This window comes from Ranitomeya variabilis, chromosome 7, assembly GCF_051348905.1.
Source record: "Ranitomeya variabilis isolate aRanVar5 chromosome 7, aRanVar5.hap1, whole genome shotgun sequence".
NCBI classification, from domain to species: Eukaryota; Metazoa; Chordata; class Amphibia; order Anura; family Dendrobatidae; genus Ranitomeya; species Ranitomeya variabilis.
The window spans coordinates 950,505-975,615 of record NC_135238.1 but is presented as its reverse complement, the minus strand read 5'-3'; the positions used below and the strand labels follow the sequence as shown (position 1 = coordinate 975,615).

Genomic DNA, 25,111 nt, shown 5'->3' with positions numbered 1-25,111 from the left:
TACAGCGCAGGAGGAGTCGGGACACCCCGTATGTACAGCGCAGGGAGGAGTCGGGACACCCCGTATGTACAGCGCAGGGAGGAGTCGGGACACCCCGTATGTACAGCGCAGGGAGGAGTCGGGACACCCCGTATGTACAGCGCAGGGAGGAGTCGGGACACCCCGTATGTACAGCGCAGGGAGGAGTCGGGACACCCCGTATGTACAGCGCAGGGAGGAGTCGGGACACCCCGTATGTACAGCGCAGGGAGGAGTCGGGACACCCGTATGTACAGCGCAGGGAGGAGTCGGGACACCCCGTATGTACAGCGCAGGGAGGAGTCGGGACACCCCGTATGTACAGCGCAGGGAGGAGTCGGGACACCCCGTATGTACAGCGCAGGGAGGAGTCGGGACACCCCGTATGTACAGCGCAGGGAGGAGTCGGGACACCCCGTATGTACAGCGCAGGGAGGAGTCGGGACACCCCGTATGTACAGCGCAGGGAGGAGTCGGGACACCCCGTATGTACAGCGCAGGGAGGAGTCGGGACACCCCGTATGTACAGCGCAGGGAGGAGTCGGGACACCCCGTATGTACAGCGCAGGGAGGAGTCGGGACACCCCGTATGTACAGCGCAGGGAGGAGTCGGGACACCCCGTATGTACAGCGCAGGGAGGAGTCGGGACACCCCGTATGTACAGCGCAGGGAGGAGTCGGGACACCCCGTATGTACAGCGCAGGGAGGAGTCGGGACACCCCGTATGTACAGCGCAGGGAGGAGTCGGGACACCCCGTATGTACAGCGCAGGGAGGAGTCGGGACACCCCGTATGTACAGCGCAGGGAGGAGTCGGGACACCCCGTATGTACAGCGCAGGGAGGAGTCGGGACACCCCGTATGTACAGCGCAGGGAGGAGTCGGGACACCCCGTATGTACAGCGCAGGGAGGAGTCGGGACACCCCGTATGTACAGCGCAGGGAGGAGTCGGGACACCCCGTATGTACAGCGCAGGGAGGAGTCGGGACACCCCGTATGTACAGCGCAGGGAGGAGTCGGGACACCCCGTATGTACAGCGCAGGGAGGAGTCGGGACACCCCGTATGTACAGCGCAGGGAGGAGTCGGGACACCCCGTATGTACAGCGCAGGGAGGAGTCGGGACACCCCGTATGTACAGCGCAGGGAGGAGTCGGGACACCCCGTATGTACAGCGCAGGGAGGAGTCGGGACACCCCGTATGTACAGCGCAGGGAGGAGTCGGGACACCCCGTATGTACAGCGCAGGGAGGAGTCGGGACACCCCGTATGTACAGCGCAGGGAGGAGTCGGGACACCCCGTATGTACAGCGCAGGGAGGAGTCGGGACACCCCGTATGTACAGCGCAGGGAGGAGTCGGGACACCCCGTATGTACAGCGCAGGGAGGAGTCGGGACACCCCGTATGTACAGCGCAGGGAGGAGTCGGGACACCCCGTATGTACAGCGCAGGGAGGAGTCGGGACACCCCGTATGTACAGCGCAGGGAGGAGTCGGGACACCCCGTATGTACAGCGCAGGGAGGAGTCGGGACACCCCGTATGTACAGCGCAGGGAGGAGTCGGGACACCCCGTATGTACAGCGCAGGGAGGAGTCGGGACACCCCGTATGTACAGCGCAGGGAGGAGTCGGGACACCCCGTATGTACAGCGCAGGGAGGAGTCGGGACACCCCGTATGTACAGCGCAGGGAGGAGTCGGGACACCCCGTATGTACAGCGCAGGGAGGAGTCGGGACACCCCGTATGTACAGCGCAGGGAGGAGTCGGGACACCCCGTATGTACAGCGCAGGGAGGAGTCGGGACACCCCGTATGTACAGCGCAGGGAGGAGTCGGGACACCCCGTATGTACAGCGCAGGGAGGAGTCGGGACACCCCGTATGTACAGCGCAGGGAGGAGTCGGGACACCCCGTATGTACAGCGCAGGGAGGAGTCGGGACACCCCGTATGTACAGCGCAGGGAGGAGTCGGGACACCCCGTATGTACAGCGCAGGGAGGAGTCGGGACACCCCGTATGTACAGCGCAGGGAGGAGTCGGGACACCCCGTATGTACAGCGCAGGGAGGAGTCGGGACACCCCGTATGTACAGCGCAGGGAGGAGTCGGGACACCCCGTATGTACAGCGCAGGGAGGAGTCGGGACACCCCGTATGTACAGCGCAGGGAGGAGTCGGGACACCCCGTATGTACAGCGCAGGGAGGAGTCGGGACACCCCGTATGTACAGCGCAGGGAGGAGTCGGGACACCCCGTATGTACAGCGCAGGGAGGAGTCGGGACACCCCGTATGTACAGCGCAGGGAGGAGTCGGGACACCCCGTATGTACAGCGCAGGGAGGAGTCGGGACACCCCGTATGTACAGCGCAGGGAGGAGTCGGGACACCCCGTATGTACAGCGCAGGGAGGAGTCGGGACACCCCGTATGTACAGCGCAGGGAGGAGTCGGGACACCCCGTATGTACAGCGCAGGGAGGAGTCGGGACACCCCGTATGTACAGCGCAGGGAGGAGTCGGGACACCCCGTATGTACAGCGCAGGGAGGAGTCGGGACACCCCGTATGTACAGCGCAGGGAGGAGTCGGGACACCCCGTATGTACAGCGCAGGGAGGAGTCGGGACACCCCGTATGTACAGCGCAGGGAGGAGTCGGGACACCCCGTATGTACAGCGCAGGGAGGAGTCGGGACACCCCGTATGTACAGCGCAGGGAGGAGTCGGGACACCCCGTATGTACAGCGCAGGGAGGAGTCGGGACACCCCGTATGTACAGCGCAGGGAGGAGTCGGGACACCCCGTATGTACAGCGCAGGGAGGAGTCGGGACACCCCGTATGTACAGCGCAGGGAGGAGTCGGGACACCCCGTATGTACAGCGCAGGGAGGAGTCGGGACACCCCGTATGTACAGCGCAGGGAGGAGTCGGGACACCCCGTATGTACAGCGCAGGGAGGAGTCGGGACACCCCGTATGTACAGCGCAGGGAGGAGTCGGGACACCCCGTATGTACAGCGCAGGGAGGAGTCGGGACACCCCGTATGTACAGCGCAGGGAGGAGTCGGGACACCCCGTATGTACAGCGCAGGGAGGAGTCGGGACACCCCGTATGTACAGCGCAGGGAGGAGTCGGGACACCCCGTATGTACAGCGCAGGGAGGAGTCGGGACACCCCGTATGTACAGCGCAGGGAGGAGTCGGGACACCCCGTATGTACAGCGCAGGGAGGAGTCGGGACACCCCGTATGTACAGCGCAGGGAGGAGTCGGGACACCCCGTATGTACAGCGCAGGGAGGAGTCGGGACACCCCGTATGTACAGCGCAGGGAGGAGTCGGGACACCCCGTATGTACAGCGCAGGGAGGAGTCGGGACACCCCGTATGTACAGCGCAGGGAGGAGTCGGGACACCCCGTATGTACAGCGCAGGGAGGAGTCGGGACACCCCGTATGTACAGCGCAGGGAGGAGTCGGGACACCCCGTATGTACAGCGCAGGGAGGAGTCGGGACACCCCGTATGTACAGCGCAGGGAGGAGTCGGGACACCCCGTATGTACAGCGCAGGGAGGAGTCGGGACACCCCGTATGTACAGCGCAGGGAGGAGTCGGGACACCCCGTATGTACAGCGCAGGGAGGAGTCGGGACACCCCGTATGTACAGCGCAGGGAGGAGTCGGGACACCCCGTATGTACAGCGCAGGGAGGAGTCGGGACACCCCGTATGTACAGCGCAGGGAGGAGTCGGGACACCCCGTATGTACAGCGCAGGGAGGAGTCGGGACACCCCGTATGTACAGCGCAGGGAGGAGTCGGGACACCCCGTATGTACAGCGCAGGGAGGAGTCGGGACACCCCGTATGTACAGCGCAGGGAGGAGTCGGGACACCCCGTATGTACAGCGCAGGGAGGAGTCGGGACACCCCGTATGTACAGCGCAGGGAGGAGTCGGGACACCCCGTATGTACAGCGCAGGGAGGAGTCGGGACACCCCGTATGTACAGCGCAGGGAGGAGTCGGGACACCCCGTATGTACAGCGCAGGGAGGAGTCGGGACACCCCGTATGTACAGCGCAGGGAGGAGTCGGGACACCCCGTATGTACAGCGCAGGGAGGAGTCGGGACACCCCGTATGTACAGCGCAGGGAGGAGTCGGGACACCCCGTATGTACAGCGCAGGGAGGAGTCGGGACACCCCGTATGTACAGCGCAGGGAGGAGTCGGGACACCCCGTATGTACAGCGCAGGGAGGAGTCGGGACACCCCGTATGTACAGCGCAGGGAGGAGTCGGGACACCCCGTATGTACAGCGCAGGGAGGAGTCGGGACACCCCGTATGTACAGCGCAGGGAGGAGTCGGGACACCCCGTATGTACAGCGCAGGGAGGAGTCGGGACACCCCGTATGTACAGCGCAGGGAGGAGTCGGGACACCCCGTATGTACAGCGCAGGGAGGAGTCGGGACACCCCGTATGTACAGCGCAGGGAGGAGTCGGGACACCCCGTATGTACAGCGCAGGGAGGAGTCGGGACACCCCGTATGTACAGCGCAGGGAGGAGTCGGGACACCCCGTATGTACAGCGCAGGGAGGAGTCGGGACACCCCGTATGTACAGCGCAGGGAGGAGTCGGGACACCCCGTATGTACAGCGCAGGGAGGAGTCGGGACACCCCGTATGTACAGCGCAGGGAGGAGTCGGGACACCCCGTATGTACAGCGCAGGGAGGAGTCGGGACACCCCGTATGTACAGCGCAGGGAGGAGTCGGGACACCCCGTATGTACAGCGCAGGGAGGAGTCGGGACACCCCGTATGTACAGCGCAGGGAGGAGTCGGGACACCCCGTATGTACAGCGCAGGGAGGAGTCGGGACACCCCGTATGTACAGCGCAGGGAGGAGTCGGGACACCCCGTATGTACAGCGCAGGGAGGAGTCGGGACACCCCGTATGTACAGCGCAGGGAGGAGTCGGGACACCCCGTATGTACAGCGCAGGGAGGAGTCGGGACACCCCGTATGTACAGCGCAGGGAGGAGTCGGGACACCCCGTATGTACAGCGCAGGGAGGAGTCGGGACACCCCGTATGTACAGCGCAGGGAGGAGTCGGGACACCCCGTATGTACAGCGCAGGGAGGAGTCGGGACACCCCGTATGTACAGCGCAGGGAGGAGTCGGGACACCCCGTATGTACAGCGCAGGGAGGAGTCGGGACACCCCGTATGTACAGCGCAGGGAGGAGTCGGGACACCCCGTATGTACAGCGCAGGGAGGAGTCGGGACACCCCGTATGTACAGCGCAGGGAGGAGTCGGGACACCCCGTATGTACAGCGCAGGGAGGAGTCGGGACACCCCGTATGTACAGCGCAGGGAGGAGTCGGGACACCCCGTATGTACAGCGCAGGGAGGAGTCGGGACACCCCGTATGTACAGCGCAGGGAGGAGTCGGGACACCCCGTATGTACAGCGCAGGGAGGAGTCGGGACACCCCGTATGTACAGCGCAGGGAGGAGTCGGGACACCCCGTATGTACAGCGCAGGGAGGAGTCGGGACACCCCGTATGTACAGCGCAGGGAGGAGTCGGGACACCCCGTATGTACAGCGCAGGGAGGAGTCGGGACACCCCGTATGTACAGCGCAGGGAGGAGTCGGGACACCCCGTATGTACAGCGCAGGGAGGAGTCGGGACACCCCGTATGTACAGCGCAGGGAGGAGTCGGGACACCCCGTATGTACAGCGCAGGGAGGAGTCGGGACACCCCGTATGTACAGCGCAGGGAGGAGTCGGGACACCCCGTATGTACAGCGCAGGGAGGAGTCGGGACACCCCGTATGTACAGCGCAGGGAGGAGTCGGGACACCCCGTATGTACAGCGCAGGGAGGAGTCGGGACACCCCGTATGTACAGCGCAGGGAGGAGTCGGGACACCCCGTATGTACAGCGCAGGGAGGAGTCGGGACACCCCGTATGTACAGCGCAGGGAGGAGTCGGGACACCCCGTATGTACAGCGCAGGGAGGAGTCGGGACACCCCGTATGTACAGCGCAGGGAGGAGTCGGGACACCCCGTATGTACAGCGCAGGGAGGAGTCGGGACACCCCGTATGTACAGCGCAGGGAGGAGTCGGGACACCCCGTATGTACAGCGCAGGGAGGAGTCGGGACACCCCGTATGTACAGCGCAGGGAGGAGTCGGGACACCCCGTATGTACAGCGCAGGGAGGAGTCGGGACACCCCGTATGTACAGCGCAGGGAGGAGTCGGGACACCCCGTATGTACAGCGCAGGGAGGAGTCGGGACACCCCGTATGTACAGCGCAGGGAGGAGTCGGGACACCCCGTATGTACAGCGCAGGGAGGAGTCGGGACACCCCGTATGTACAGCGCAGGGAGGAGTCGGGACACCCCGTATGTACAGCGCAGGGAGGAGTCGGGACACCCCGTATGTACAGCGCAGGGAGGAGTCGGGACACCCCGTATGTACAGCGCAGGGAGGAGTCGGGACACCCCGTATGTACAGCGCAGGGAGGAGTCGGGACACCCCGTATGTACAGCGCAGGGAGGAGTCGGGACACCCCGTATGTACAGCGCAGGGAGGAGTCGGGACACCCCGTATGTACAGCGCAGGGAGGAGTCGGGACACCCCGTATGTACAGCGCAGGGAGGAGTCGGGACACCCCGTATGTACAGCGCAGGGAGGAGTCGGGACACCCCGTATGTACAGCGCAGGGAGGAGTCGGGACACCCCGTATGTACAGCGCAGGGAGGAGTCGGGACACCCCGTATGTACAGCGCAGGGAGGAGTCGGGACACCCCGTATGTACAGCGCAGGGAGGAGTCGGGACACCCCGTATGTACAGCGCAGGGAGGAGTCGGGACACCCCGTATGTACAGCGCAGGGAGGAGTCGGGACACCCCGTATGTACAGCGCAGGGAGGAGTCGGGACACCCCGTATGTACAGCGCAGGGAGGAGTCGGGACACCCCGTATGTACAGCGCAGGGAGGAGTCGGGACACCCCGTATGTACAGCGCAGGGAGGAGTCGGGACACCCCGTATGTACAGCGCAGGGAGGAGTCGGGACACCCCGTATGTACAGCGCAGGGAGGAGTCGGGACACCCCGTATGTACAGCGCAGGGAGGAGTCGGGACACCCCGTATGTACAGCGCAGGGAGGAGTCGGGACACCCCGTATGTACAGCGCAGGGAGGAGTCGGGACACCCCGTATGTACAGCGCAGGGAGGAGTCGGGACACCCCGTATGTACAGCGCAGGGAGGAGTCGGGACACCCCGTATGTACAGCGCAGGGAGGAGTCGGGACACCCCGTATGTACAGCGCAGGGAGGAGTCGGGACACCCCGTATGTACAGCGCAGGGAGGAGTCGGGACACCCCGTATGTACAGCGCAGGGAGGAGTCGGGACACCCCGTATGTACAGCGCAGGGAGGAGTCGGGACACCCCGTATGTACAGCGCAGGGAGGAGTCGGGACACCCCGTATGTACAGCGCAGGGAGGAGTCGGGACACCCCGTATGTACAGCGCAGGGAGGAGTCGGGACACCCCGTATGTACAGCGCAGGGAGGAGTCGGGACACCCCGTATGTACAGCGCAGGGAGGAGTCGGGACACCCCGTATGTACAGCGCAGGGAGGAGTCGGGACACCCCGTATGTACAGCGCAGGGAGGAGTCGGGACACCCCGTATGTACAGCGCAGGGAGGAGTCGGGACACCCCGTATGTACAGCGCAGGGAGGAGTCGGGACACCCCGTATGTACAGCGCAGGGAGGAGTCGGGACACCCCGTATGTACAGCGCAGGGAGGAGTCGGGACACCCCGTATGTACAGCGCAGGGAGGAGTCGGGACACCCCGTATGTACAGCGCAGGGAGGAGTCGGGACACCCCGTATGTACAGCGCAGGGAGGAGTCGGGACACCCCGTATGTACAGCGCAGGGAGGAGTCGGGACACCCCGTATGTACAGCGCAGGGAGGAGTCGGGACACCCCGTATGTACAGCGCAGGGAGGAGTCGGGACACCCCGTATGTACAGCGCAGGGAGGAGTCGGGACACCCCGTATGTACAGCGCAGGGAGGAGTCGGGACACCCCGTATGTACAGCGCAGGGAGGAGTCGGGACACCCCGTATGTACAGCGCAGGGAGGAGTCGGGACACCCCGTATGTACAGCGCAGGGAGGAGTCGGGACACCCCGTATGTACAGCGCAGGGAGGAGTCGGGACACCCCGTATGTACAGCGCAGGGAGGAGTCGGGACACCCCGTATGTACAGCGCAGGGAGGAGTCGGGACACCCCGTATGTACAGCGCAGGGAGGAGTCGGGACACCCCGTATGTACAGCGCAGGGAGGAGTCGGGACACCCCGTATGTACAGCGCAGGGAGGAGTCGGGACACCCCGTATGTACAGCGCAGGGAGGAGTCGGGACACCCCGTATGTACAGCGCAGGGAGGAGTCGGGACACCCCGTATGTACAGCGCAGGGAGGAGTCGGGACACCCCGTATGTACAGCGCAGGGAGGAGTCGGGACACCCCGTATGTACAGCGCAGGGAGGAGTCGGGACACCCCGTATGTACAGCGCAGGGAGGAGTCGGGACACCCCGTATGTACAGCGCAGGGAGGAGTCGGGACACCCCGTATGTACAGCGCAGGGAGGAGTCGGGACACCCCGTATGTACAGCGCAGGGAGGAGTCGGGACACCCCGTATGTACAGCGCAGGGAGGAGTCGGGACACCCCGTATGTACAGCGCAGGGAGGAGTCGGGACACCCCGTATGTACAGCGCAGGGAGGAGTCGGGACACCCCGTATGTACAGCGCAGGGAGGAGTCGGGACACCCCGTATGTACAGCGCAGGGAGGAGTCGGGACACCCCGTATGTACAGCGCAGGGAGGAGTCGGGACACCCCGTATGTACAGCGCAGGGAGGAGTCGGGACACCCCGTATGTACAGCGCAGGGAGGAGTCGGGACACCCCGTATGTACAGCGCAGGGAGGAGTCGGGACACCCCGTATGTACAGCGCAGGGAGGAGTCGGGACACCCCGTATGTACAGCGCAGGGAGGAGTCGGGACACCCCGTATGTACAGCGCAGGGAGGAGTCGGGACACCCCGTATGTACAGCGCAGGGAGGAGTCGGGACACCCCGTATGTACAGCGCAGGGAGGAGTCGGGACACCCCGTATGTACAGCGCAGGGAGGAGTCGGGACACCCCGTATGTACAGCGCAGGGAGGAGTCGGGACACCCCGTACGTACAGCGCAGATGGGACATTGTGGTGAAATATGTATATAATAGAATATATATAAGTGTGCATTGGAACTATGTATAGATTTATATGTGTAATTAGCAGTAGTTGAAAATCTGTCCTGAAGGCTGCAGGTTCGCACCCCGGTGTTAATATGTATTTTCCTGGGACAAGTAGAATTCTGTCTCCAATCTCACCAGGGGGTCCTGCTAGAAGCCAAGAAGAAAGGTAACCCGATGTTTACCGTGGTTACCAGCGTAAAAGTAAAAAAAAAAAAAAACCGTACATACTCACCATCTGATGTCTGTCAGGTCCCTTGCAGTCTGCTTCCTGCTCTGACTGAGCCGCCGTACAGTGAGAGCAGAGCGCAGCGGTGACGTCACCGCTGTGATCTGCTCTCACTTTCCGGCCGGCAGTCAGTCAGAGCGGGAAGCAGACTGCAAGGGACCTGACGGACATCAGATGGTGAGTATGTACGGTTTTTTTTTTTTTACTTTTACGCTGGTAACCACGGTAAACATCGGGTTACTAAGCGCGGCCCTGCGCTTAGTAACCCGATGTTTACCCTGGTTACCAGCGAATGCATCGCTGGATCGCTGTCACACACAACGATCCAGCGATGACAGCGGGAGATCCAGCGATGAAAGAAAGTTTCAAACGATCTGCTACGACGTACGATTCTCAGCAGGGTCCCTGATCGCTGCTGCGTGTCAGACACTGCGAGATCGTAACTATATCGCTAGAACGTCACGAATCGTGCCGTCATAGCGATGAAAATGCCACTGTGTGACGGTACCCTTACACAAAGGATCTCAAGAGAAAATTATATATTCATTGGGGGCGCGGCCGTGGTCCAATCAAAAACCAAGCAATTATGATATTAACCTGAGGGGCTAGTCTAGATACCTGACCTCCAGATTAAAGCCCTCAGGGAGCAGAAAGCAGACTACCAGTTAGATGATGTCTGTAAGTTTCTCCTGTTTATTTTTATACTGTTTTGCATAAGTTGTATGTCTTTTTATTATATTTTTATACCTTTTTCTTATTGTAAGCACTGAACCTTTTTGTATTAAAGTATAAAAATATAACAAGTTGAATCTTGAATGTTCTAAAAGAATCCATAGCCTAAGGTGTGTGAGCCTTATGAGTGATAGACATGTTTATTATTATTATTATTATTAATTTCCGGGACTCATCGCCTGTGTGTTCGGTGAGTGGTGGCAGCGTGTATGAGCGGGTGTGTGGCCTGGGTCGGTGTGTGATTTATGCTCCCATTACAGCATAGGACAGAGGTTGAATGCTGGACTGAGAGAGGTGAGATAGATTAACCCTTGCAGGCACAACCCAAGTCACGTGCTGAGAGCGGCTAGTTACACCACGGAGTAGGGATCCGTGACAGACATGTACTGGCTTAAGTGGGCAGCACGGTGGCGCAGTGGTTAGCACAGCAGCCTTGCAGCGCTGGAGTCCTGGGTTCAAACCCCACTAAGGACAACATCTGCAAAGAGTTTGTATGTTCTCTCCGTGTTTGCGTGGGTTTCCTCCGGGTTCTCCGGTTTCCCCCCACATTCCAAAGACATACTGATAAGGAATTTAGATTGTGAGCCCCAACAGGGACAGCGATGATAATGTGTGCAAACTGTAAAGCGCTGCGGAATATGTTAGCGCTATATAAAAATAAAGATTATTATTATTATTAAGCTGGGAGACACGCCTGGCACTGAAGGATCTGAGTCCCTGGCCACCGGTGTAGTGTGTCACTGATGGTAGCCTTTGTTACGGTGGTCCCAGCTCTATGCAGGTCATTCACTAGGTCCCCCGAGTGGTTCTGAGATTTTTGCTCACTGTTCTCGTGATCATTTTGACCCTACGGGGTGAGATCTTGCATGGAGCCCCAGATTGAGGGAGATTATCAGTGGTCTTGTATGTCTTCCATTTTCTCATTATTGCTCCCACAGTTGGTCATCACACCAAGCTGCTTGACTATTGCAGATTCAGGGTATGTGCACACGTTGCGGTTTCGTGTGCAGATTTTCCGCTCAGAATCTGAAAAATCCGCAGGTAATTACACCTGCGGATTCTTATAAAGGAACAGGTGTAAAACGCTGCAGAATCTGCACAAAGAATTGACATGCTGCAGAAAATAAACCGCAGCAAATCTGCGCTGTATTTTCATGTGCACAGCAGATTTGGTTTTCCATAGCTTTACATGGTACTGTAAATCACATGGAAAACAGCTGCGGATCCGCAGCCAAATCTGCAACGTGTGCACATGCCCTCAGTCTTCCCGGCCTGGTGCAGGGCTGCAGTTTTGTTTCTGGTGTCCTTCCACAGCTCTTTGGTCTTCACCATAGTGGAGTTTGGAGTGTGACTCAGGTTCTGGACATGGGTCTGTTATACTGATAACAAGGTCAAACGGGCCATTAGTACAGGTAATGAGTGGAGGACAGAGGAGCCTCTTAGGCTGCTTTCACACTAGCGTCGGTACGGGCCCGACGTACCGACGCATACTGTGCAAAAAAATGCCCGACGTTGGCAGCGGAAGCAGTCTTAAGACGCTTCCGCTGCTTCATTGTAAGTTCCGGGGAGGAGGGGGTGGAGTTCTGGCGGTCCCGACGCACAATAAAAGTTACATGTAACTTTTTGTGGCGGCGGTGCGCCAAAACACGATGGATCCGTCGCACGACGGTTGCGATGTGTCGCAATGCGTCGGTAATGTAAGTCTGGGGAAAAAACGCATGTTGCAGACAACTTTGCAGGATGCGCTTTTTCTCCTAAACGACGCATTGCGACGTCCGCCGAAAAACGCTAGTGTGAAAGTAGCCTTAGGCTACTTTCACACTTCTGGGCTCTGTCGCAATCTGTCGTTATGGGCAAAAAACGGATCCTGCAAATGTGCTTGCAGGATGCGTTTTTTTGCCCATAGACTTGTATTAGCGACGGATCGGCACACGTCGCATCCGTCGTGCGATCGATCCATCGTGTTTTGGTGGACAAGACGCACAAAAAAAGTTCAATGTAATGTTGTTTTGTGCGACGTGTCCGCCATTTCCGACCGCGCATGTGCGGCCAGAACTCCGCCCCCTCCTCCCCGCTCATCACAATGGGCAGCGGATGCGTTATAAAACTGCATCCGCTGCCCACGTTGTGCTAAATTTAGCAGAACGTCTGTCGCTAAGTTGGGCCGACGGTTTGCGACGGCCCCGTACCGACAGAAGTGTGAAAGTAGCCTTAAAGAAGAAGTTACAGGTCTGTGAGAGCACAGAATCTTGCTTGTTTTTAGGTGACCAAATACTTATTTTCCACCAAAATATGCAAAATAAATCTTCCCAAATCAGACACGGTGATTTTCTGGATTTGTTTTCCCATTGTGACTCTCATCATTGTGATCGACCTATGATGTCAATTACAGGCCTCGCTCATCTTTGTAAGTGCGAGAACTGGCACAACTGGTGGCTGAATAAATACTTCTGATGACTAATAACAGGGCTGAACTTCAGAGAACTAAAGGATGTGTCTAATGGCTCTTTTCCATTTGTGAGAAGCACGTCCGAGTCTCGCATGTGAAAACCCAGCTCTGGCGCCGGCACTCCAGAGCGGAGCGTGCGGCCGCATAGCAACACATGGAGCCGCACGCTCCGCTCCAAAGTGCCGGTGCCAGAGCTGGGTTTTCACATGCGAGACACGGACGTGTTTCTCACAAATGGAAAAGAGCCCTTAGTCATAAAAATGATCAGATTTCCAACTTCTAGGATACACTTCTACAACTTCTTCGCTGCTGAAAGTCCCAGGTGGGAGATCTCCCCATCATCTTTCCTATCACAATCTTATCTGTTTATAGATAGGACACATGGCATAGATATTGTCATCTATCTGGCCAATATCCATTGCCACCTCCCAATGACACAAAACCATGCTTTACTTTTGCCATTTTATCACATTTATAAAAGTATGACTTTACTATCTGTTATATCGACACAATTCATAAAAGCTCACTTCATTGTTTTTTAGGTAGACAAATGATTTTACGTTTTCTTTTTAGTTGGGGCTCTTATCTGTAAAGGTCGTAAATCTGCCCTTCTCCACATTCTTGTTCATTCAAGCTAAGATTGGCCTCACATCTGCTAGCCATTAGGATTTTCCTTAATTACATGTTTAGAATGGAGGATCGGCTGCATATGGGTTGCTGCTTCTAAGGCCTGTCCCACACGTCCAGATAATTCGGGTACCGGAATTGTCCGTGTGCCCGTGCGTTTCTGTGGCACATCAGTGTGGCACACGTGTGCCGCCCGTGTGCCGACTGGGTACCACACGCACCGTGCGGGAGACAGCGCTAGAGATAAGCGCTGTCCCCCCCACGTGGTGCTGAAGCCGCCATTCATATCTTCTCTGCAGCAGCGTTTGCTGTAGAGAAGATATGAATAATCCTTTTTTTTTTTTAGTTTCTCGTGTTTAACATAAAGATCCATGTCCCCACCCCCCTCCCACCCCCTGTGCGCCTGCCCGCTGTTATTAAAATACTCACCCGGCTCCCTGGCAGTGTCCTGTCCTGGCCGCACCTTCTACTGTATGAGCGGTCACGTGGGGCCGCCGATTACAGTCATGAATATGCGGCTCCACCTCCCATAGGGGTGGAGCCGCATATTCATTTCTGTAATGGGCGGCCCCACGTGACCGCATACAGGAGAAGCTGCGGACAGGACACTGCGAGGGAGGCGGGTGAGTATTTTAATAACAGCGGGCAGGCGCACAGGGGGTGGGAGGGGGTGGGGACATGGATCTTTATGTTAAACACGAGAAACAAACAAAAAAAAGGATTATTCATATCTTCTCTACAGCAAACGCTGCTGCAGAGACGATATGAATGGCGGCTTCAGCACCATGTGGGGGGGACAGCGCTTACTGTAGCGCTGTCTCCTGCACGGCACACGGACTGCACACGGACAACGTCCGTGTGCGTTACGTGTTTTACACGGACCCATTGACTTTAATGGGTCCGTGTAATCCGTGCGCTCCCACGAACACTGACATGTCTCCGTGTTTGGCACACGGAGACACGGTCCGCAAAAAATCAATGACATCTGAACAGATGCATTGATTTTAATGTGTCTACGTGTGTCAGTGGCTCCGGTATGTGAGGAAACTGTCACCTCACGTACCGGAGCCACTGACGTGTGAAACCGGCCTAAGGTTGTGTTGTTTTGTTTTTCTCTCCCTAGCTATAACTAGTCTCCTTTCTTTCTCCCTTATGGAGAGGTCTTATACATTTATTTTTTTTCTATGACATCCCTCAAAATGAGTGGAAATATCACAGGATAGAAGGTGTGCAGGCCAGGTGGCATAGTGATCCAGTAACTGGCTGGTTTGCCTGGAGGGTGATACACAACCGCCACTCACAGGGAGAAGGGCTGGAAAAGTCTAAGGCCGGCGTCACACTGGCGTTTTAAACGGCCGAATGCAATGCGATAAAAAATCGCATTGCACTCGGAGCAATGTTAACATATGGGGCAGCTCCCAGCAGCCGACTTTTTGTCGGCCGTTTTCCTCGGTCGCAGCATGCTGCGATTGTCTCGGACCGAGGAAAATTCTTGGCTCACTCGCACCCATATAAGCCTATGGGTGCGAGTGAGACCGCGCACATCACTTGGATATCATCCGAGTGCTGTGCGTTCTAAGCAGACCCCAGCAATGGAGGAGATGGAGAAATTCATTTCTCCGCCTCCTCCGCAGCTGTGCGAGAGAATCGGAGCACAGACGCATGACACTCGGCTCCTGCTCTGCGGCGAGCAGGAGCCGAGTGTCATTAGCATATCGCATCCCATGCTCTCGCATCGGATACAATACGCTGGTGTGTCGCCGGCCTTAAGGTGTGAACCGGATGGGAAGATAAGTGAGGATTCTGAGGAGATAATCTGAAGAACACATTGTGATGACAGGAGCAGACCAAAACCTCGACCTTGTCTGCCCTCAGGTCTGGTGGATTGTGAGAATTGTAATTCTCATTACTAACACTAGGCCTCTTTCACACATCAGTTTTTTGCCATCAGTCACAATCTGCCTTTTTTAGAAAAAAACGGATCCAGCAAATGTTGCTGCTGGATCCATTTTTTTTTCCCATAGACTTGTGTTAGCGACGGATTGTGACGGATGGCCTTCGTTTTCATCCGTCGCTTGACGGATCTGTTGTAAAGTCTTTGTCCGTCGGCCGGAGACAACGGACAAAGTAACGTTTTTTTTGTGTACGTCGAAAAGTCGGACAGCAACGGATCCTGTGCCGTCCGGTCGTTGGTTATAATGGAAGCCTATGGACGCAGCATCCGTCGCTGACAGTCAAAAGCAGGAATCCAGCGACGGATTCCATTTTTTGAAACTGAGCATGCCTTGAAGAATTTCTGTTCCTTTAATTTAACCCATCTTTTCTGCAGCTGCTGCTAAGACAGATCCATCAAAAAACTGGATCCAGTGCATCAGTTTTTTACAATCTGCATAGGATCCGTCTTTTCAACACTTTGATGGATTGTGACTGATTCTAAAAAACTGATGTGTGAAAGAGGCCGTCCTCCCAAGACCTCCTTCTCTCCCCCATACTTATTCGCTCCTCACCTATTCGCCTCCAAGATCTCTCCCGAATATCCCCCATCCTCTGGAATTCTGTGCCCCAACACGTCCGACTATCAACCACATTCGGATCCATCGGACGGAACCTGAAAACCCACCTCTTCAAAGAAGCTTACAACCTGTAATGACCACACGGCCACCTCAACACCATCGGAGCTGCTGCAACCCCCGACCTACTGTCTCCTTCCCCACCATCCTGTGGAACATAAGCCCGCCAGGTCAGGGTCCTCGCCCCTCTGTACCAGTCTGTCATTGTTAGTTTGTTTACTGTAAGTGATATCTGTAACTTGGTGCTATATAAATAATAATAATTGTAGTCCACCATTCGAGAGGGTGGCAGTGGTGTCCGATTGTTGGATCCTGGGTTCAGTGAGAGCCAAAAGGTTAAGGGAACTTGAAAAGAAAAAGTCATGAATGTCAGAGAGTTTGTTACAGGCTGACCGTGAGATCCAGATGCAAAGACTAATAAGCCATAAGATGTTGCAGACCAACGTGGGCCAACTGAGGATCTTACCGCAATTTGAAACAGACTCCGTAAAATGAAAATGAGCGAGTACTATTAATTAACACTTGCAAAAATGGAAGTGAGGATGTCATTGGTCGGTGATCACACAGAAGCTGCCGGCAGCGGATCCAGACTTGTCTACATTGAGCACATTTGGGATGTCATTGGTCAGTGATTATACAGGAGCTGCCTGCAGCGGATCCAGACTTGTTTCCATCGAGCACATTGGGGATGTCATTGGTCAGTGATTATACAGGAGCTGCCGGCAGCGTCTTCGGACTTGTCTCCATTGAGGATATCATTGGTCGGTGATTACACAGAAGTTGCCAGCAGCAGATCCAGACTTGTCTCCGTCAAGCACATTGGGGATGTCATTGGTCAATGATTACTCAGGAGCTGTCGGCAGCGTCTTCGGTCTTGTCTCTATTGAGGATATCATTGGTCGGTGATTACACAGAAGCTGCCTGCAGCGGATCCAGACTTGTCTCCGTCGAGCACATTGGGGACGTCATTGGTCAGTGATTATACAGGAGCTGCCGGCAGCGTCTTCGGACTTGTCTCCATTGAGGATATCATTGGTCGGTGATTACACAGAAGTTGCCAGCAGCAGATCCAGACTTGTCTCCATCGAGCACATTGGGGACGTCATTGGTTAGTGATTATACAGGAGGCGCCGATAGCGGGGTCGTCATTGGTTGGTGATTACACAGGAGCTGCCTGCAGGGTCTTCAGACTTGTCTCCATTGAGGATGTCATTGGTCTGTGTTTACATAGGAGCTGCCAGCAGCTGATCCAGACTTGTCTCCATCGAACACATTGGGTACGTCATTGGTCAGTGATTATACAGGAGCCGCCAGCAGCGGATCCAGACTTGTCTCCGTCAAGCACATTGGGGATGTCATTGGTCAATGATTACTCAGGAGCTGTCGGCAGCGTCTTCGGTCTTGTCTCTATTGAGGATATCATTGGTCGGTGATTACACAGAAGCTGCCGGCAGCGGATCCAGACTTGTCTCCGTCGAGCACATTGGGGACGTCATTGGTCAGTGATTATACTGGAGCTGCCGTCAGCGGGGTCGTCGTTGGTCGGTGATTACAAAGGAGCTGCCGGCAGTGGATCCTAATGTGTACATTCAGCAACAGAACCATCCTCAAACGATGATTAATGTCAGTGACAGCAGCCGAGTCTGGAGGTGCTGGATTTTCTGCACGTGGCTAAGACTCCAGACTGAATAAATTGAGAACTTTTGGTTCCATTTTTTCCATTATTTGCAGGTCAGTAACGTGTCTATCGTTCCTCCACTTTTCCTTGGTTTCAGTTACAATATTGAGGAGTATAGATCCTGTGAGAGGAGCATTTTTGTATCCACATGGTAGAGGACCACACAGAATGTCTTTGTGGCTGCTAGTTGTGCATCCCTGTGCTAGAGAGTGATCTCCTGGTAGGTTTGCGGCCCTTTTGAGGTATGCTCTCTTTTTTCCGGAGTTTCCAGAGTGCGCAGAAGGCCGGGGAGCAGTAAAGCACCTGGATGGCACACTCCAGGGCTATGTACAGGGCGGTGGACAAGTGGAGTCACTAGTAAGTAGCTTCTGGAACATTAATTAATGAAAGGGGGTGTACTAATTAATAGCAGTGCGGAGTTCTAGTGAGGTCATTCATTCTGTGAAGACGCCAGTGATAATGATTATGAGGAGGCAGCAGATGTTGTACCTGCTGGTTTCAGCCCACGTTCAGTGAGTACAATGGGTCTTTCCTGATGTTGTACTGAAGGAGAAAGAACTTTGATCAAGAAGTTGATTGGACTGACCTAAGGGTACTGTCACACTCTGCAACTTTCCAACGATCACGACCAGCGATACGACCTGGCCGTGATCGTTGGAAAGTCGTTGTGTGGTCGCTGGAGAGCTGTCACACAGACAGCTCTCCAGCGACCAACGATGCCGAGGTCCCGGGTAACCAGGGTAAACATCGGGTTACTAAGCGCAGGGCCGCGCTTAGTAACCCGATGTTTACCCTGGTTACCAGCGTAAAAGTAAAAAAAAACAAACCGTACATACTCACATTCCGGTGTCCTTCAGGTCCCTTGCCGTCTGCTTCCCGCTCTGACTGAGTGCCGCCGTAAAGTGAAAGCAGATCACAGCGGTGACGTCACCACTGTGCTCTGTACTGCCTTACGGCCGGGAGTCAGTCAGAGCGGGAAGCAGACGGCAAGGGACCTGAAGGACACCGGAATGTGAGTATGTACGGTTTTTTTTTTTTTTACTTTTACGCTGGTAACCAGGGTAAACATCGGGTTACTAAGCGCGGCCCTGCGCTTAGTAACCCGATGTTTACCCTGGTTACAAGCGAACGCATCGTTGGTCGCTGTCACACACACCGATCCAGCGATGACAGCGGGAGATCCAGCGACGAAAGAAAGTTCCAAACGATCTGCTACGACGTACGATTCTCAGCAGGGTCCCTGATCGCTGCTGCGTGTCAGACACAGCGATATCGTAACGATATCGCTAGAACGTCACGAATCGTACCGTCGTAGCGACCAAAGTGCCACTGTGTGACAGTACCCTTAGGAGAAGAGGCAGAACGTTCTATGGAGAGAAGAGAGTGAGATTGTCCTTACTGGGCGTAAGGGCCGCAGACCTGGTGAGACCACCCATAAACACTGAATCCAGTCCACAGTCAACACTGTAAGTCATGGAGGAGCGAGCTGAGTGGTCTGCGGACGTCCTCATACTATGGGGTTGGTCCCATTTATCACAGACCAGGTGCCATGGTCCAGTGTAAATATATCACAATACTGGGAGAAGTCATGTTGTCTTGTGCTGAAGAAGAAATGCCCCTAAAATGGACAACACCCCAAAGACAGCGAGCAGCAACATCCCAGATCCAGACCAAGAAAACTGATGTTATTAAGCGGCCACCCAATCCCGTGGTCCGATACCCTGACCACGGCCCGATCCCCTGACCGCAGTATGTAGGTATGAAATACTTTCCCCAATGTAACTGTATAGCAGGAGTGAAAAGTAATCTGACCTCCCACCAAGTAACGGACGCGCTGATGTATCTTCCTACATGTAGTGACGATCTGATCTTGTATGTAACCCTTTGGAGGACGCAGAGTGCTTACTGGGCACTTTACATGTTCGATTCCCATCACCGTAAAGTGTTGCACGCTCCCAAGGTTCCCATCATTGGGTCTGCGCTCTAGTATCAGACGTTACTGCGCTCACAGTGATTGATATAAACATATTAAATTGTGATTCATCAGTTTGCAGCTCGTCCTGACATGTGACCACGAAGCGTTGCAGTGTGAAATATGTGAAGGGGACTGTTATCACGTTCCCTGCTAACCCCTTTTAGATAAATAAACTGGTCAATTTTGTAGCTTAGGCATATCTGAATTTTGCATCACCCCGTGTATAATGAGGAAAAGCAAGTAGTCTGAAGGCTGCTATCAGTCGTCTCCTGACCACACCGGATTAATCGTGGCTGTACAGGACTGATGTACAGAAATCCGAAATGTAAACCACTGTAAGGTCGTTTTCAGACTGGATCTGCCTGGAATCCACCTGAAAAAGCACTGGAAAAGAGCCCCATAAAATGATTCTCCTCTCTAGCAGAACATTACTCTTCTCCTCTAAGTACAGCCCCATCCTGAAGCACATTTATCCTCTCTGTGTACAGCTCCATTCTGCAGTACAATACTCCTCTATACAGTGTCTGCCTGGAGCACCTTGAGCCCACCACAGAAAATCATTCTTGGAGCCCACTATGTAGCTGTCACGGATCCCACTTTGCTGCCAACAGTATGTCACGGTTCACGTGGAGAATACCTTTATTATCCCCACCACTCACACCAATTTGTCACGAACTGGGATTGTTTGGTTGCCCCTGGTTCCTTCTGAAGGGGATTTATCTATATCCCAGTTCCTGTTTGGAACTTACAGCTCTCTGGTGCCCCCTTACCCTCAGGCCAGTTGGGATAATTAGTCGCCAGAAAGGCTGCCTGCTATGTACTGGCTATTGGGCACGCTACAGCAAGGGCGATATAACTACTCCCACACAGGTGGGAACAATAATTATCAACGCCGCCGGTCGCTGCAAGGACGCCCGATTGCACAGGACAAAGTATGCTGCCACCAGCTCCGATTAACAGGTCCGGAGCCAACCCAAATCAGTAGCGTAATTCACCTCAGAGGACGCACAGTTCGTTTATAGAGCAGGGAGAGACAAGCTAGTAAATTATATATTTTACTCCAAAAAAAGGTAGGCAGTGTTTACAAAGTATTAGAAAGATATTATAAAGAAGACAAAATCAAGGGTACATTACAATTTCAAATAAATGAAGGATAAAGATTGAAAAACACTTACATAGTGTTCAGATCATTTCATATCATCATTGCTGGCCGTAGGCTGAGGAGGAGAAGGACGGCCATATATCCAGATGCATCATACATCTGACCAACAGCTACACCCCGGACAAAAGACTGCTGAAAACTGCTCACTTCACTACTTGTTTCTTAGCCTACAACCCAGGCCCCCCCCCCCCCAGTGGTGACATCACTTAGAGGCTGGATAATGACATACGCTGCTCTTCCACTATTTGCGTTTTTGAGTCACCAAACAAAGACTTTCCTGGGAGGGGCAGTGTAGGGAGACTGGTATGCGGGTCATCAAGCCTTAAACTTCTCACACATTGGTATCAAGGTGCACAGAGTACCTGCCATAGGACTTTGTTGTATGAGCGAATGCAGAGGGGGAGAAAGGGGGGTCGAAACTGCAGCGTGAGTCTGTGCCATGGTACCTTCTAGAACTAGTCTCAAATTATGACATTTTTTACATTATCGTGACAGTAGCTACATAGAAATAAATACAAGACCACTAATAGTGTGGTAAAACACCCTAATATCCATGTATAATATAAGGTAGTACATGTCTTAATTATGTAACAGGGGTTGTGGTAGCCCCCCTCATAGAATATAATGTAGCCCCCTCATAGAACATAATGTAGCCTCCCTCATAGAATATAATGTAGCCTCTCATAGAATATAATGCAGCCCCCCTCATAAAATAATGTAGCCCCCTCTCATAGAATATTATGCAGCCCACCTCATAGAATATAATGCAGCACCCCACAAAATATAGTGCAACCCCCTCATAAGGTATAATGCAGTCCCCACCATAGAATATAATGTAGCACCCTCATAGGGTGTAATGCAGCCCCCCATAGAGTATACTGTACTGTACCCCCCCTGCATATAGTATGATGTAGCCCCCAGAATATGATGTAGTCCCCTGAGAGAATAATGCAGTCCCCCACACAATATAATGTACCCCTCATACAGTATAATGCAGCCCCTCTCCACCTCCATCATTGTTCTCCCCCTCTAACCCCATCATTGCCTTCTCCCCCACCACCGCTATCATTGCCCTTTCCACCACCTCCATGATTGCCTTCTCTCCCACAACCCCCATCATTGCCCATTCCACCACCATCATTGTCCTTTATACCACAACCATCATTGCTTTCTCCCCCACCACCCACATCATTGCCCATTTCAACACCCCCATCATTGCATCCCCCACCACTATCATTGTCCTTTCCAGCACAACCATCATTGCCTCCTTCCCCACCATTCCATCATTGCCAATCTCCAATACACACACAAAGCACCGCATCGCACCACATACACGCACGCAGACAGACACACAGCAGCCTCTTCCTCGCCGGTAGCTTTCTGTCTGAAACAGCCGCTCTCTGAATGATGACATCATCCAGCTGTGCTTTCTCAAACAGGAAGCCCTGGGCAGGAAGCAGGACGCCGAGATGTGCTGGGAGAGGTGGGTGGTGCTGTGTGTCTATCTGCGTGTGTGTGTGTGTGTATGTGCTGCCGTGCTTTGTGTGTGTGCGTGTGTGTGGTGGGGCTTTACATGTGGACAGTGTTAGATGCAGCCTGCAGCTAACGCTGCCCGCTATTAAAGTGAAATGGTATTCACTCCTCTCCACGCCCATGGGGGCGTGGAGAAGCATGAATATTCATTTCTCTTTAGCAGCCGGGACAGGCGTGGCTTCCTGTCACTCCACTGGCACAGGGCGGGCCCCCTTGACTCAGGGGCCCCATATCCACTGGCTGGTGGCCCCTAGAGTAGTGAGGGCCTTAGGTAGCTGCTGGCCAGTATGCCAGCATGTGTCAGTGCCTGGGCCCACCGGAGAATCCTCTGGTGGGCCAGTATACTATCTCCGCTGTAAACCGCTTTATTTTGAAGGCAGCTCTACCCCTTCTTGTAACGTCATCCTCATAGGACCAGCTCCATTTTTAGTAATAACCACGTGAAGTTCAGTGGCCACACTCCTAAGTAACTTGCCTTCTTCATGTCACCCAGGACCATGTCTGACGAGCCGGAGGTGATTCGGCTACAGCAGCGGCTGCAAGATCTGGAGAGGGAGGTGCAGCGGCTGCAGGGTCTGCTCTCTCAGAGCTCTAGGGAAGCAGGGCCTACCCCCAAACCGCAAAGACAGAGACCCTTCGATTTCTCTGCACACCCCAAGGAGCATGTAGCCTTGCGGCTGGCATACCTGGGTTGGAACTACCAGGGCTTCGCCAGCCAGGAGAACACAAAGAACACAGTAGAGGAGGTGATGTTCAGTGCCCTAACCAAGACGCGGCTGGTGGAGAGCAGGCAGAGCAGCAACTATCACCGGTGCGGCCGTACAGACCGTGGCGTCAGTGCCCTGGCACAGGTGAGAGTAAGGGTGTCGTAGCTACAGAGCGTCTTCATTACTCTGCTTGTGCATCTCTTGTACTTCCTACTAGACATCCCCATTACTCCGTACATATCTCCTGTGCTTCCTGCAGCTCATCCCCATTACTCTGCTCAGGTCTCCTGTGCTTCCTGCAGCTCATCTCCATTACTCCGCTCAGGTCTCCTGTGCTTCCTGCAGCTGATCCCCATTACTCCGCTCAGGTCTCTTGTGCTTCCTGCAGCTCATCTCCATTACTCTGCTCAGGTCTCCTGTGCTTCCTGCAGCTCATCTCCATTACTCCGCTCAGGTCTCCTGTGCTTCCTGCAGCTGATCCCCATTACTCCGCTCAGGTCTCTTGTGCTTCCTGCAGCTCATCTCCATTACTCTGCTCAGGTCTCCTGTGCTTCCTGCAGCTCATCTCCATTACTCCGCTCAGGTCTCCTGTGCTTCCTGCAGCTGATCCCCATTACTCCGCTCAGGTCTCTTGTGCTTCCTGCAGCTCATCTCCATTACTCTGCTCAGGTCTCCTGTGCTTCCTGCAGCTCATCTCCATTACTCCGCTCAGGTCTCCTGTGCTTCCTGCAGCTGATCCCCATTACTCCGCTCAGGTCTCTTGTGCTTCCTGCAGCTCATCTCCATTACTCCGCTCAGGTCTCCTGTGCTTCCTGCAGCTCATCCCCATTACTCCGCTCAGGTCTCCTGTGCTTCCTGCAGCTCATCCCCATTACTCCGCACATGTCTCTTGTGCTTCCTGCAGTTCATCTCCATTACTCCGCACATGTCTCTTGTGCTTCCTGCAGTTCATCTCCATTACTCTGCACATGTCTCTTGTGCTTCCTGCAGTTCATCTCCATTACTCCGCACATGTCTCTTGTGCTTCCTGCAGTTCATCTCCATTACTCCGCACATGTCTCTTGTGCTTCCTGCAGTTCATCCCCATTACTCCGCAAATGTCTCTTGTGCTTCCTGCAGCTCATCCCCATTACTCCGCTCAGGTCTCCTGTGCTTCCTGCAGCTCATCCCCATTACTCCGCACATGTCTCTTGTGCTTCCTGCAGTTCATCTCCATTACTCCGCTCAGGTCTCCTGTGCTTCCTGCAGCTCATCCCCATTACTCCGCACATGTCTCTTGTGCTTCCTGCAGTTCATCTCCATTACTCCGCTCAGGTCTCTTGTGCTCCCTGCAGTTCATCTCCATTACTCCGCACATGTCTCTTGTGCTCCCTGCAGCTCATCTCCATTACTCCGCACATGTCTCTTGTACTCTCCGGAGGTTATCTTCATAATTACGCTGATGTGTCTCGTGTATTTGCAGGTTATCTCACTAGACCTCCGCTCGGCAGCTGCAGGAAGGCCCGAAGTGCGCTACACCCAGATGCTGAACCGCGTCCTGCCACCAGACATTAGGGTACTGAGTTGGGCAGCTGTCCCCTCCTCATTTAGCGCACGTTTCAGCTGCCGCTCTCGCACCTACAGATACTTGTTCCCTCGTGCTCAGCTTGATGTTGCCATGATGGATCGGGCTGCCCAGATGCTGGAGGGGACACATGACTTCCGTAATCTCTGCAAGATGGATGTGGCCAATGGAGTGCTGAACTTTGTCCGTACTGTGATCAGCGCCAGAGTGGAGCCCGTACCGGAAGGTCTGGGGGAAGCAGGGCCCTTTCAGCTCTACCACCTGAAGATCAAGGGCTTGGCTTTTCTCTACCACCAAGTCAGGTGCATCATGGGAGTTCTGTTCCTCATCGGTCAAGGCAAAGAGAAGCCGGAAGTGATAAGAGAATTGCTGGATGTGGAAAAAAATCCGTGCAAGCCCCAATACAAGTGAGATGGGATTAGGTAAACTGCGGGCTCGGGCAGGAAGACTGAGCCATAAGTGTTCTGCCAGAGAGAAAAATTCGGAGAGGAAGTGCAGTGTGGGGTCTGAGGAGCACGGTAATTAGTGGTGAGTGAGTGTGCTCGGTACTCTA

General features: G+C 54.9%; 1 protein-coding gene across 1 annotated transcript in view; it reads left to right on the top strand.

Annotated features, from left to right (window-relative positions):
• PUS3 (pseudouridine synthase 3) overlaps window positions 1–25,111 on the top strand; it is a 66,554-nt gene that overhangs the window by 27,027 nt on the left and 14,416 nt on the right. Inside the window, exons 2-3 of the mRNA XM_077273590.1 lie at window positions 22,781–23,138; window positions 24,457–24,965. Of these exons, the coding sequence (XP_077129705.1) occupies window positions 22,785–23,138; window positions 24,457–24,965 (863 nt within the window). The 5' untranslated portion in view covers window positions 22,781–22,784. The remainder of the gene's footprint in view (window positions 1–22,780; window positions 23,139–24,456; window positions 24,966–25,111) is intronic.